At 39.9% G+C, this 15,528-nt stretch overlaps 1 protein-coding gene across 1 annotated transcript in view; it reads right to left on the reverse strand.

The window, feature by feature from the left end:
- Positions 1-7,280: 7,280 nt before the first annotated feature.
- The window catches only part of CUNH1orf87 (chromosome unknown C1orf87 homolog), a 65,215-nt gene continuing 56,967 nt past the window's right edge, over positions 7,281-15,528 (reverse strand). The window contains exons 10-11 of the mRNA XM_006919262.1: positions 14,175-14,382; positions 7,281-7,717 (exon numbers count right to left, since the gene is read on the reverse strand). Coding sequence (XP_006919324.1) covers positions 7,557-7,717; positions 14,175-14,382 — 369 coding nt within the window. The 3' untranslated portion in view covers positions 7,281-7,556. The remainder of the gene's footprint in view (positions 7,718-14,174; positions 14,383-15,528) is intronic.

Below are 15,528 nucleotides of genomic sequence, written 5' to 3' on the forward strand. Positions count from 1 at the left end.
ATCTGGGAGAGAGCTCAAAAGCAGTGAACGTGCCTTTCCTGACCTGTTAAGTGCCAAGGAGAGAAGCTACCAACAGTCCAATTCTAGGCAAGGGTCAGTATTTGAAGGAATTTCAAGTTAATCAGTAGTCTTTGGATGAGACCATTATCTAGGAAGTCTGGAAATAGCTTAGGAAATTCATTCAAACTATTTACTGAAGTCTGGCCATAGTAGGTGTTTAGTAAATACTTTTAAATAAAAAAGAACTATACAAGGCAGAACTTCCTAGACACAAGAGACCCACGGTAATTAGAAGCTCCAGAAACAAGAAACCTCGGCCTTTAGTGGCCCCTGCAGACAGCCCAGGGTGGGTTGGAGCTGGGAAGGGTTGTGTTTAAATCATGCCTCTAGCGCTCTTTTGCTGAGCCTTTGAGTCTCATCTCTTCATTCATAGAGTGGAAATAATTCTCACCTCTGAAGGCTTCCATGAGTAATGGGTAGGATCACAGAGCCTGGTCCACAATGTGTGTTCAATATTGAGTGTTCTCTTCCCGTTCTCTCGGGATCAGTGAACCTTGGCACAGGCAGCAGGAAACAGATCCCAAGCTGCACCAGTGCGTGGGAACACAGTTCCTTGCATCCTTCCAGTCTGGCTGTCAAAATGGGGCAGATCTGCTATTGACAGCTGGATAATAAGCCAAGATGGAGTAGGACTGGCAGGTCTGGCAAGAAACGACCACTAAGAACTGAGCTGAGGGAAGGCAGGACTCCAACTCTGTTTCCAACTCTTCCTACACCTTTAGCAAAGTCACAGAACTTTTCTGAGTTTCAGCATCCTCATCTGTAAAACGGTCACCATTCCTCTCATGTCCCCACACTGTCCCTGGCCTGTTCCTGTGTGGTGTTCGGAGGATAGAGGGCATACATGGAAACATGCCCTGGACAATGCATCAGAGTTGACCTGAAATCAATTCCTCTGAGAGATGGGGGAATGATGAAACCCAAATGCCTCTTCTAGAGGCAGAATATAGATTGGATCTCAGGCTTTGGAAGCTCCCACTGTGCACTGTGCAATTCCAAGGACTATTGTTGGGAATTATGTCCCCTTTCCACTTACTTACCAGGGTATATCAGTAAGCTTAGCTAAGTTTTACCTTGGTAACAAACAATCCCAAATTCTTAGTGACAGTTTTAATTTTGTGCTCAGAGGTTTGTTTTTTGTTTTTATGTCCATGGTGTTGATTTCTAGTCTGCTCCATGTTGCCTTTAGTCCAGGTCCTAGCCTGCTCTCTGAGATAAAGCTGGCTGTGGTTGAAGAAGAAGAGAACATGGAAGAACCACACAATGTCTTTTAAAGCTCTTGTTAGGAGGGACATGTGTCTTCTGCCCAACTTTAATGACCAAAGTAAGTGTTTGAGTCAACAGGATGGGGCTGACAGTTCTCTCACTGGGAGGGGAGTCAAAGGTCACAGGCCAAGCCTGACATCAATGAGGTGGGAAAGTATTTCCTAGGGAGAGGACACAAATTTTGAACAATAGTTATTTTGAAAAATCAAATAATATATTATACAGGGGACTCAGAATTCCCACTCTTTGGGGTTACGGCACTGGAAGGTCCTGTGAAGTTGCCCACCAATTTCAAGGGAAAGTCCCAACTTCAATTGTTGGCAGTAACTCATCATTAAATAGGGGTTAGATTCTCAGTCTTGTGAATGTTAGTGGTAACGTCCTGCTCGCAGAACCCCTGGGTCCTGTGTTCAATACTCTTTGGAGGACAGCACCTATGGTGAAGGAAAGGATCCCAAATTCTGGCTTATAGAGGTGAGGGAAGACTGACTCTATACAGCCCAGGGTGTGTGTGTGTGTGTGTGTGTGTGTGTGTGTGTGTCCACATGGCAAATGTTAAAAAAACTGTCACGTGGAAAAGAGATTCAGCTTGGCTTGAATATGTTCTTCCCTGTCCAGGAAAGAGCATCTCTCCTCACTCGCCTAGAAAAAAGCCCACTCGACATCCCATAGTGAGCACAGCCATCTTCTCCTCCAGGAAGCTCTCATTAACCCACCTAAGTGGAGACATTTACTTCCCTGTATGTCCTTCTTATTCCCAAGGCAAATCTAAGAACACATACTGATCACGCATAGACAATTATTTATTTACTTGCTACTATGGGTTAACTTTATCCTCACATAAAAGACGTTGAAGCCCTAACCCATGCTACCTCAGAATGTCATCTTATTTGGAACTAGGGTCTTTACACACGTAATCATGCTAAAATGAGGTCATTATGGTACACTGTAATTTAATATGACTGGTGTCCTTAGAAAATGAGGGAATTTGGGCACAGAAGTAGACAGACACACAAAGGGAATGTCATGTGAAGGTGAAGGCAGAGATCTGGGTAATACATCTAAAAGCCAAGGAACACCAAAGATTGCCAGCAAAGCACATGAAGCTAGGAAAAAAGCATGGCACAGATTCTCCTCACAGTCCAGGGAAACAGCCATGTAGACATTTTGATTTTGGACTTCCAGCCTTCAGGACTGTGAGGCAATACATTTCTGTTGTTTTAGCTACCCGGTTTGTAGTACTTGGTTACAGTAGCCCCTTCCCCAGCTGAGTCAGTTCTAGAGAGGAGAAGCAAAGTTTTTTTTCTCTCTTTCCTCCCCCACCTCCCTCCTTTTCTCAAGGGCCATGAGCCTCACCGGTCTCTGCCCTGGATTCAGATGGTGTCTTCCGAGCTGAGCTTTCCCTCCTCCCTCCTTTCCTCCTTCCCTCCTTCCCTCCTTCCTTCCCTCCCTCCCTCATGTCTAGAACTGTCAGGCACAGGGTTTGTGTCGTTATTTCAGTGATTGCTCAAACTTAAATTCTCTTTGGCCACAAGGGAGGGGAGAACATTAATTAAAAGAGAGATCAATTTTAGAAGAACCAATTGGAACTGGAGCTGTCTGGAGAGACAAAGATGACAAGTAGTGAGGTCCACATCTCTGAACATTTTTAAATATAGAAAGGTTGAAGGAAACTCTTCTGAGGGTTGCTTCTTTGTGAATGTTGAGAAGTAGCTTTGCTGGTTGGAATCTTCCAGGGATTGTCCTATTGATGAGTATTTTGGAATTCCTGTGAAGCAGAACTTGGGTAGCAGTACCCCCATGTGGGAGAGTGAGATGTGTGTTTTGTGCAAGGACTTGGTACAAGGCTCTTCATAAGCTAAGTCTTTGTCAGAGCTCAATCTGCCTATGAATTTGTCTGGAATCCATTCTCAACAGTTCCATCTGTTCACGATTATCCTACCATCTGACCATTTACCCTCTGTCAATGTCCCTCCCCTGGGCACACCCACTATCAGTTAGGTTCCACCCATTGTCCAACCTGGATAAACTGAGTCTGAGGGAGACTGGACAGAAGAGAGGGAAGGAGGAGGGAGATCTTGCAAGACGTTGGCATTCAGGGCCAAGATGTGTCTTGGGAGACCCCACCAAGCCTTCATACAGAACTTGGGAAGAAAGCATGTGGCCAAGCCAGAGACATATTGTGCCCCAGGCAGTCTGATGGCTCCACAGATAATATTGATGCCTTTTGTTTGGAAACTCTTTGTGGAGGCTTCCTATTTCCCAAAAAGCCACGCTAAATGCTGGGCCTCCCCCAAGCCACTTTGCCTTTTGCACAGTCCCTCGGCCAACTGTGCAAGCAGATGAGGGGACTTGCATGCTAGCTCTGGGAACCCCGCCTTTGTTGCTAAGGAGCATTGGAACTGTAGCTGAAAGGCTCTGACAACAGCGGGGAGAGAGGAGAGGGAGAGAAGAAAGGCGAGCATTTGTTTTCAGAGCTTCACAGTTCTCAGGCCAGCTCCAAAGCTGTCCAATTTCTGATCCCAATTAGAATATCAAACCCTGTTATTGTTTCTCTTAATGATCTTGGGAAATTCCTCTGAAGAGTCAGTGAGCACTTAGCAAACTCTTTGGAAGGCGCGATCTGTCGTTGTGCTTCTGCTTATATGAAGAGACCACGCCAAGCATCCTGAAAACACCCTTTATTCCAGTCCCCAGAAGGCATTGATGAAGAGGGAGAAATAGAAGAGGGTCAAAAGCTGCTGAGTTTTCAAAGTGTTCATGTGAGGGCTCCATTCAACAGACGTTTTCCAGGTGCCCACTTGGTGGTGAATCTGGGCTCTGTGCTGGGGATCAAAGATGGAGAAGACCTTTGTCCTGGCATGGAGTGACTTTGAGATTTGCTGGAGAGACAGACCACACCTAGTAAAGAGAATTCTGTGTGTTATTTGTTCTGTGACCTGGAGGACATTGTTGAACTTGAAGCGTTCAGTGGATTCTTATCCTGGCTTAGTCACTCATGAGTTGTAAGTCCTTACGCAAATACATTTACCACCCTGAGCCTCAGTTTCTCATCTGTACAATGGGCATAGTAATGCCAGCCTAGCTGTGTTACAATGAAGAGTAAGCTCAGGTGAGAGAATGAGGAGCAGGGATGTGGAGGACATGGTCTCTGCACTCCAGGATCCCACTATCAGTGAGCCAGCTGTTGGCTTAGAAGGTGTCTGTACCTGGAAAAGGAATTTAATGATTTAGCCCATTGAATGGGGTAAACCAAAATACTGTGTATGAATAAGGTAGTAAGCCAGTATCCCTGTATGGAGCATGTCTATATGCCAGGCATAGTGCTAGGCAGTTTGCAAGCATTATCTCCTTCTATATGAATGACTCTTTTGGGTAGGTAGTGAATTTCTGAGCATCACACACCTGAGAAAGAGTCTGCCCAGCTGGTGAGGTCCAGCCTCTGTCATATCTTCAGTGCTCTTTCCATATTTAGAGGCTGTAGGTTTCAAACAGTTGGGAAAGACATAGTTGACACCAGGTCTCAGGGCATATTTGAGATTAACCAGTTCACTGCACACAGACACCCATTTAGAAAGGTTCGGCAATCTGATCAAGATCACAGATACCAGATACCCTCTACCCAGCGTTTATAGAAGTTCACAATGACACAGCCACAGGGAGTTTACTAAATACCACCGATATGAGAAAAAGAAAAGTAACAGATTTTTCATCAGCAAACCATGGAGAAGTCCCAGTATAGAGGTCATAATATTCTGAAGCATGATGACCTCATAGCATTTTCCTCTTTGTGTCTAGTGGTTTGCCTCACAGCCAGGCCTCATTTAACCTCTGCTGTCACATTGTCAGCTTGATAGCTAAGCTTTTCTCTAGGACTAAACTGAATTTTGGTTCTTTTGATGTTTACTCAGAGAAAAGCTAATGAATATTTACTTCTGCAATGTACAAGTCTTGCAAACACACGCACGCGCGCCCTGTAATAATGCAGGGGAGAATCCCAGACCGGAGATGATCCAAGAGCAATGATCACTTGGCTCTAGAAGGCAGATATATCTCAAAATTAGCTTTTGCTGTAGCCGTAACCTTACCTTCCTATGCCAGCTCACACAAACTGTTGTTCAAACTTCCTGATGCTCAACAGCTAAAGGGACATAAGAAAGGTCTATCTCTACTACATTCAAAGAATTGTTTAAATGACATGGCTTTCAGTGTTTGTAACACTCTTCTATAGAGATACAATTACTCCAGTTTTACAGATGAAAAACATGAAGCTCAGGGAAATTAAACAACTTACTAAAGCTACAATTTACAAGTTACCAGAGCTGGATTTGGGCTAGTTTTAAAGCCTATTCTTTTTCTACTCTCTTGAAGTAGTGGTGGTGGGTGGGCAGTAGCTGTGGATCTAGATCCAGCCAAGTCTACTCCGCTTCTAGAAGTAGACACTTGGCAGCACTACAAAAGTATAGTATGCACGACCTGTAGTCACATAACTTTGGGGCCACCTTTCATGCTGTGTCAATAGAGTCTCCTCCAGTTGTTTGACGGTGGGTGCTAGGGCTATCATCTATCAGGAACTATACTAGATGCTGGACATATGGAAAAATCATTGCCCTTCAAGACCTTATGACTTAGTGTGATAACCCCAGCTACATGTTTAGGGCCTCCCTTCACCTCAACTGGTTTTCCATTACACTTCCCCACAGACATGTTGAATATACCAGGACCTTCTTAGGTATCATGGGGCCAGTGTTTTCCAGAATGCCCTATCTCTTTGGCCAGTTACCAAGAGGCACAACCCAGCAGCTTTCTTTTCACTTCCCTGAGATTCTGTTTCCTCTACTGTGAAATGGAGCCATAAAACCTGCCTTACTGAGTTGTCAGAGTTGGATGAAACAAAATATGTCAAGTTCTTGGCATATATTATTTGTTCAATGCATATCGAATTGTTTGATCTAACATTCTAATTTTCCTTATTTGGTATTTTTTTAGCATGAGAAAGCCACATCTGTTTGCTTAATTCTCTGACCTAAAAAGCAGCTAGCAGGTCCAAGTGTTCTAGAATGTTAGAGAGGTGATTGGTCTGCTTCAGAGGCATTTTTCTGGGCAACTCAGGGATTATAAAAACTAAAACAGGTTAGACCAGAAGGCCCTTAGAGATCATTTATGTCAGTGGATACAAATTATTTTGTTCATAAGATTTTGTTTAAAAGATTTTATGAGACACCCCACTATATAAAATGAATCAGAGAAGATGCTCAGAGACCTTTCTGTTTGCCTTTTCCCTTGAACCTTACTCCTTCATGTTGTCTCCCATACAGATGTGAAAATCAGGATCCAGGTCACTCAGCATTAATGATGGTACTGGGAATACATTTGTATCTGAAACCACGGACCAATGTTTCTCCAATGAGTTCATGCTACCTATGTGATGTGGTGTGTGTGTAAGTGTATTGTATGGGAGGTGCAAAGTTGAGGAGGGATGTTAAGGATAAAAGAACTACGAGAACTGGTGGAAAGTTTTGCTTGATTTTCCTGCCAGAGGGAGCAAAGAAGATGCTACCTATTTCCAGAATTTTTTGTCCCAGGAATTCCTCCTCAAAACTATTCAGTAGTCTGGGAAAATATCCCTGGAGACAGTGTAACATCTTTTTGTTTTGTACTAGAGGAAATATTGGACTTGTTCAGAACACCTCACTTGGAATTGTACTTCTACTTAGTATTAAGATAACATATTGCTAATACTTTTATTTTTCTTATAATGTGGAAATCCTTCTCAGAATAGTGACTAGAGGAAGGGCGGACTTACTCATCCAAAAACGACACATTTAGGTCCATTATGTGACAGGCATTTTTGGGAGTTGACAATACCTGGCATGTTTTTTACTATATGGAATTGCAGGGTTTGCAAAAAAAAAAAAAAGAGTTTGATCAGCAATGTAGAAAAAAATATGTAATATTAATAAGAAGCTTTATTAGAATAAAAGGAGATTTAAAGAAATTGGGTTCTTGCCACCTCCGAAGAGAAAACCTGGTTTTCTTATATCACATCGAGCTTCTTATGAGCAAGCATCACAGCCAGAAACCAAGTCCAAGTCCAAAGCATCTACAATAGCTACATCAGCCTCAACTCTGACAGTGCTTCCACAACTACACTCAGGCTGGGGAGAAACATGTGTCTGGGTAAAAAGGGAGATAAAGGAAACATCTGTTCTCACAATATGGGCTTGTTATCATAGCTCCTTTAAGTATCGGAGTGCTGGCTCCAAGAGCATATTTTCTCCTGAACGAAATCTCCTCAAGGCCTGGTCGATTTTCCGAGGGCTCAGGGACAGGTTGTAAATGAGATTGTAGTTGTGAATGAGGCGTCTGGCTCGTTCCTTCTCTAGGACTCCTGTGATTAGGTTGGGTGGGTGAGAAGTTTTTAAGAGAGGATGGAAAAAACAAAAAAGAAAAAAATAATGAGTTAGCTTAAATGACTTCAGAGAAAACATGAAATGCTAATATTTTGAAACTTTAAGCTTTGTAAAAATCAGTTAACATCCTAGAAAGATATTTCCAGTCCAGCTATGCATAATATATATCAAGAACAATTTGAGGGTGACTTTGGGGAAAGGAGATGGGGGTCCAATAAAATTCATAGGTAGATTCTCAAGCAATTTAAGCTTGTTCTTTGTAGTCGTAAAACTTTGGGTCAGTTTTTGAAGCAGGTGGGGTACCTGCTAAAAATAATTTCTAATTGTTCTGGTTTACTTTTATCTGTGAATTATGAAAACATATTTCTAAACATGCAGGATTTAAACAGCACATTTTTGAGTTTTCTGGAAATGTATTTTACTGTGATTCCCTCTAGCTTGTTGTGTAATCACAGGTAAATCATGTAACTTCTTGTGGCTCAGAGTCTGAATCTGTGCAATAAGGATGGCCCTTACCATCACAGAACGTATGCTTGTACCCATGTGTGATATATATCAGTGTCAATGTGCTTTCCACGATAAAATTAAGTAGATTTTGATAGTTCCGGAGAAGAGTTTAAGTGTAGATTATGGCATCAGCCAAGATCAATAACTCATTCATAAGCCCCTAATTGTGAACTTACATGTGTCAGATATTGAGCTTGGGAATATACAGGATTTAGAGAAGTGTCTGTTACCCAACCAGTTGGGGCAATTAGATATGCAGAAAATTAACTAAAATACAATAACAATAACAATAATAACTGGTACTTATATATAAAATTTATCATGTTTCAGGTACCCCTGCAAGCATTTTACCAATGTTAACTCATTTGGTCCTTATGACAACCCATTTTACAGAGTGAGAAACTGAGGCATGGAAATGAAACCCAAGGTTGCTCAAGGCCATGCATTAAATCACTCCACTAGTTTATAGAATGAGAAGGAAGAAATCGTTTCAAGTAGAGCTCATATTATTTTCTAAATATGTTCCTTGATTGTGAAGATCTATGCTACAGGTGTCAATGAAAAAAATTTTAAATATCTTTTATAGGGATGAAAGCTACGTCTCTTGTATGTTGCTTTTCTACTCTCCTGTAGTTATGCAGACTGCATATGTGATTGTAAAATTTTTAATAATGATTGTAATGATTGTAAAATTTTTTCTTTAAGTATCCAGAGGCAGTCCCCTGGTCATTTGTGGAAAGCTACTTCTAGCCCATGAGAGTTAGTTCTAGTGGATACCTGTCATCTCTGTTTAAGCTGTCAAGTACTATTTGTATTTAAATGTACAAGGACTCTTGAGCAAGATGTTCCCCCTCTGATGTCTCCTCTAATAGATGTTCTTGACAGTGGGCTACAGACAGGTGGGGCCCTAATGCAATTTATTCCATTCACTTTTATTCTGTCCTGTATAATCCTTACCTATCCCATCTCATCCTATCTTAGTTTATTTGTTGTCTATTCTATTTAGGTTTATTGTCTTTTGCTCCTGTTAAAACGTTGGCCCTTTTGTCGCAGAAATCTCTTTGAGTTGGCGGATGCATCTTTGCAGATCTCTGGATTAGGTGGCTTTTCTTCCTCTGGCCTAGGTTTGACCCCTCGGGACACTCCCTCATATCCTGCCTCTGGAAATATACGTCATAGGCTTTGGAGTAAGTGTCTGACTGGGAAAATTATTTTAAAATTTTGAGCCTCAGTTTCTTCAACTGTAAAATAGGGATAATTAAATTGTAAGAAAATCGGTAAAATAGTGCTTAGCAAAATGCCCAGAACTAGTAAGCACTCATTAATTCAGGTATTATTATAGGATAATTATAATAATATTATCAACATTACTTAAAATATATGATATATTTTAAGAAGAAATTATTTTTATACATATTGTATATTTTAATTAGAAATTAAAAGTAATGTTAAAAAGCATCTAGTATTCACCACTGGTGTGTGTGGGGAGGGGGAAGGCATTTTCTATTATTTTCTAAGCTTTAGAAAAGATAGGAGATTCCTACTGTCAAACAAAAGTCCACTGATTGAAATTTGTATTTGTCTAATTTACTTTCATTAAGGGCTGCCCAGGACAGCTACATAAAATAACCCTCACAATCCATCTTAGTGTTGGAAAGCCTGTTCACCCACAAGAATTAAAATGACATCTACTTCATTGTACAGTTTACAAAGATCTTTCAAACATCATTTGATCCTTTCTCAAATCTGGGAGGTATGTTTTATTATCATCAATCCTATTTTATAGATGAGGAAACAGGCTCAGAAATTGGTGAAGTCTGGACTTGAATCCAAGTCTTTTGGTAAAAACAAACAAAGCAACAAACAAAGCAACAAGTAAATACCATATGATTTCACTTATATGTGGAATCTTAAAAACAAAGTAAACGAACAAACAAAACAAACTCATAGATACAGAGAACAAATCAGTTGCCAGATGGGAGAGGCATTGGGGGAATGGATGAAAAAGAGGAAAGGATCACGATGAAGCCCACCCTCATCCAATTATAAAAATAGTCACGGGGATGTGAAGTACAGCATAAGGAGTATTGTCAGTAATATTGTAATAACTATGTATGGTGTCAGATGAGCACTAGACTTATCGGGGTGATCACTTTGTAAATTTTGTAAATGTTTAATCACTATGTTGTACACCTAAAACTAATATAATATTGTATGTCAACAGTAATTGAAAAATAACAACGAAAACATCTCATGCCCTTTTTGGTGTGTCATGGAAATTTGGTATAATGGGAATTCCAATAGAACTGAGTTTGAATTATGGCTCAACTTTTTACTGACTATTATTTCATCACTTTGAGCTTGGCTTTCTCCTCAGCAAATAAGGACATCAGTCCCTTCAGCATGTGGTCAACGTAAGGAGTTAGCGATACAGGGTATGTAAAATCCAGACCCATGCAGAGAATATCCGTGAGGGCTCTTATTGCATTCTGCTTCCTTGAACTCTAAAATACTTTCTATCTAGACTGTAGTTCACTGGGAAACTTCCAAATCTACCATTCACCCAAATATTTATCTCAACTACCCTCTTTCTTTAGAAAACATGACCAGTTATTCATAGTCATTCCTTATTTCTTCTCAAGGATATCTTCTTGACAACTCCCATTAGAGAATAAACACAAAGTCAGTTCCCAGAAATGCTAAGTTGATGATGGATGGTCTGTCTTTGTCCGGGATGGAGAACACCCCAGCCTACATATTTCCTTGCATATAACAAAGAGCAGTGATTCATCAGTGGGCAAAGCAAGTACCATCTGCCCAGCATCCGGAGAGGGCCACGTGGTCTTTTAAATACTGTGGTTGGTAAACCAACAAGATGACCTGGTTAGCCCCTTCCCTCACTAAAGATAGTTATAGATGTTCTCAGATCTGCCTGACACAGTCTTTGGCTGCTGAGGAACTAATGAATTTCATAGAAACAGAGAAAACAGGCATAAATAGTGAAGAGGCCATGAGAAAGGCATTTCAAATCTGCTGGAATCTGCCTCCAAAGTCAATAAAACTCCGTTTTTTCCTCAGAACAGTTCAAAAGTATGAGAAAGGTCTCAGTCTTTGGGGAGTCTCTTAGCAACTGGGTTTATAATCCATCATCCATCATCCCAAATCAGCATTTGTTTCTTTAGAAATGTCTTTTCTTTCTACTCAGTTTTTTGTTTTGTTTCAATTTTGTTTGCAATCTCATGAGCACTCTCATAGTCCCGGTATGAATACCTGGACTCATGACTATTTCAATAACCTTTTGATCTCCTTTTTTCCAGTATCTTCCCTAAATTATCTATTTCAACTTTCATTGTGTTCTCTTCTGATTGAACCTTTGTTGGACACTGGGTAGAGAATGAAGCCCACCCTCATCCTCGGGATTCACAATAGAGTCTCACCTTACACTATCCATTTGAACATGAACCTCCAGTCCTGTTTTGTTCACTGCCTTCCTCATCATATTCATTCCCACCTTCTAATATTGCAGAAGGTGGTTTGAACTCAGAATGCTTTACCCAGCCATCCAAAGTCTACCTCTCCTCAAGGCCAATCTCAAGCTGTCTTGCATGGAGCCCTGAGTGCTCTGGCTCACATTAGATGATGTACTTCTTTACATCTCTTCTGTCTTTCCTTTGGACTCTTTAACTCTTTAATTATAATACTTTACTGTATGCTGTGTTAAAAATAATATTGGTATTGAACTATTGCCAGTCTCTCTGTCTTACCTTCTTACCTAAAGCTCCTTGAGGCCAGAGACCACGTCTAATTCTTTCTCGTTTCCCTCCTGGTCCAGCCTCTAGCACAGTGCTAGGCTCATAATAGATGTTTAAAAAATGATTTTCTAATTCAGCTAAATAAATTTTTATTAAAAATTTCCCCTCTCTTTGGTATAATTATTAAGAGTTCTTGGTATTGTGGGGTAGTTACACTTCATGTAGTCTTGAATTAATTTGCTTTGCAAATTCAAAACAAAATGAAACAACAGAGAGAATGAAAATATAGGCATTGCTATTGTTAGATGATTCATTCTAGGGAATATTAATGTGGGCAATACCTCTTTTAAGAAATTATTTCTAGTTTTATTGAGATATAACAGTGTGTAAGTTTAAGATGTACAATGTGATGATATGATACATGTATATATTGCAAAACGTTTACCACAGTAGGTTAGTTAATATCTTTTATTCACATGATTACCATTTTGCTGCTGCTGTTGTTATGGTGAGAACGTTAAAGCTCTCTTCTCATACCTATTTTCAAGTATATAATGCAGTATTATTAACTAGTGCACATTAGATTCTTTAAACTTATCCGTCTTATAATTGAAAGTTTGAACCCTTTGACTAACATCTCCTCATTTCCCCTAGCAACCACAATTCTACTCTTCATTTCTCCGAGTTCGATGTTTTTAGATTCTCCATTTAATACACTACCTTTTTGTGAATGACAGGATGTGATTAAATACAGCAGTTTCAGTCCATGTGCTTTTGTGTATGTTCTTTCCTTTTCATTCCCTAAATCTCCAAGTTCTGGATTTCATTCTCTTTCACTTAAACATTGCAATATTGTCTTTCTTTTCTTGTTTTCATTTTCTCCTTTATTCATTCACAGCCATTAAGAGTCTTTCCAAAATACTTCATCATACCACTCCCCTGCTTAGAAACTCTCAGTGTAACTCGCTGTCTTTGAATTAAATCCAAATTCCCGGTCCAGCATCTAAGAGCTTCCTAGATCTGGTCCCTTCTCATATCTCTACCTTTATCATTTAATGGTCTTCTTTCTTAATTTTAAAACTAATATATTACTTTTATTTTTAAATTACAGTTGACATTAAATTATTATTATTCTTAATAATCTCTACATTCTATCCAAACTAAACTCTTTGAGCTTCACACATAATACTTTACTTGGCCAACTTGTACCTTTGCCAGACAGGGCCCTTGATTTCATTCCTTTATATACAAATTGTGCTTTATCTTTAATGATCCATTCACATTATGATTCATTCCCCGATCACTTCACTAAGAAGGAATTCTCCTGTTTCTGAATGTCTACATAGCATACCCTAATGGCTTTACCACCTTTCATCTTGGATTTAGTTATTTATGTACATTCGTTCATTTATTTGCTGCCTCAAAAAAATGTTAAACAGAATTATGCAAGGTGCTAGGGATAAAAAAGGAATATAGTCTACTGGTGAGATAGTTCTAAGCCCACCCAATAAAAAATACAATATATCAAATATGATAATGGATGTTAAAGAACTCTGAGAGGCCAGGTAAAGGTTAGCCTAGATCTATTTGGGGAAATCAGAGGAGTCTCAGAGGAGTAAAGCTTGAGTTCCAACATATAAATTTTAGGCATTAATTAGCCAGGTGGACAAGATGGGGAGTTGTCATGGGGTGGGTAGGTAGAGGAGAGTCAGACAGCTCAGATGAAGGTTAGAAAAAGCAAGTCAGAGGAGAAAGCAAGGCTAGTCTTAAGAAGGCAGATTATTCATTATGACTAGGTAAAAAATGCTGAAAGAATAAAATTGAAGGAGAAGAGAATGGTCAGGTGGACAGAGACCAGATTTTGCCTTGCTAAGAAGTTTTGGAGTTCATCCTGTAAGTAGGCACACTGAAGTATTTCAGTTAGAAGAACAAGATTGGATTGTGGGTTAGACTCAGATGATAGAGTGGAGGAACGATCAGAGACGCAAAGAAACTAAGCAACGGTGAAGAATACATGTCTAATTCATCTTTACATCTCTTGATTGTGCTTAGCACAGTGCCAGGCACATGGTTTATATACAAATTGTATTTGTTAAGAAGTGAAAGGAGATGAGATCCACTCTTAGACCAGAACAGAAAGAGAAAGGCATTATCAACTCTAAGCTTCACACTTCACCTGTGTTACTCAGATCACACAGGTAGAGGGCATTTTCCAGCTTCCTAAACCTGTCAATCCAGGTCTCACATTCTTCAGACTTGTTCTTCATCATTGGACTAACAAAAGGCTGTGAGACTGGCCTGATGGCCAAAGAGCTCAGGGGATCTTTGGGGGCTGAAGTCTCAGTAGGAAGGTTTTCTGGCTGCAGCTCCTCTTCTGGAGTTTTCTGCCAAAACAACACAAACATATGACTGGCAACACATTCACCACTCAGAACTCCTTCAGTCTTCTGGCCAAAGATGAGGCCACACAACTAGTAAGATTTATTGCAAGGTCTAGCTTTGCAAAGCTAGGAGGACGAGTTTTAAATCCTTAGTGCCACAGGACCATATCTGCCAAGTCTTATTGGATATAAACTACCATGTTGAGTGTTTTTTTAACTATCATTTTTTATTTAAGGAAAAGAGTGATATCATGACTTCATTCAGTTTGAATTTCTGGTTTGTACAAAGCAAAGGTTTTTGTAACTGGCTGAGGCTTTTCATGATCTATTCTGTTTTATACTATGGGGGATGGGCTTCAGAAAATACAACTTCTTGGTGAGAAAACCTCTGGATCATGAGTGTGACGTTCTTGATGAAGAGTAATTGAAATAACAGTGATATTAGGCTTGTAGTCTTATTATAATGGACAATAAAACACTTCTACTTCTGTCTGTTCTATTTTAATAAAGGAAGCTGAGTCCCAGAGAGAAGAAATGACTTACGAAGATCATATAGTAAATGACTGACACAAAACTAGAACAGGGGGATAGAGGTTATCCAGCTCATCTTGGTATCCTAACCCCATGTCCAGTAAAAAACAGATATTTTTAGAATAAGTAGACAAACGAGTCCCAGCAGTGCTACATGACATTCTCTCGCCCATCATGTAGAGAGTGTGGGCATCTATTGTTTGAGCTGCCTAACCCCACTTTTCCAGGAATTGCCCTTCCTGCCAATCCATATAGTGGTGTAGATAAGCGCCGTATGTCTAAGTATTTAGTTCAGGACTGGACAGCTAATGCAAAATGGGCCAGTAAACACAGTCTCTGGTGATTTTGGAAGTATTTGTGAGAGCTAAAGACAGACAAATGAAGATCATTTGGTGTGAGAAGTGGGTACTTTAGCAGATTTTCCACTCTGTGTACTAGAGATGAGAAAAATTTGGTCTGCTGAGAAAGATATAGATAGGTGATAGATGGATGATACATATAGATAGATAAGTAGATAAAAGATAGATAGATAGATAGATAGATAGATAGATAGATAGATGATAGATAGATAGATACATAGATAGATACATAGATAGATACATAGATAGATACATAGAT

The sequence above is a fragment of the Pteropus alecto genome, unplaced genomic scaffold (genome assembly GCF_000325575.1).
Source record: "Pteropus alecto unplaced genomic scaffold, ASM32557v1 scaffold25, whole genome shotgun sequence".
NCBI lineage: Eukaryota > Metazoa > Chordata > Mammalia > Chiroptera > Pteropodidae > Pteropus > Pteropus alecto.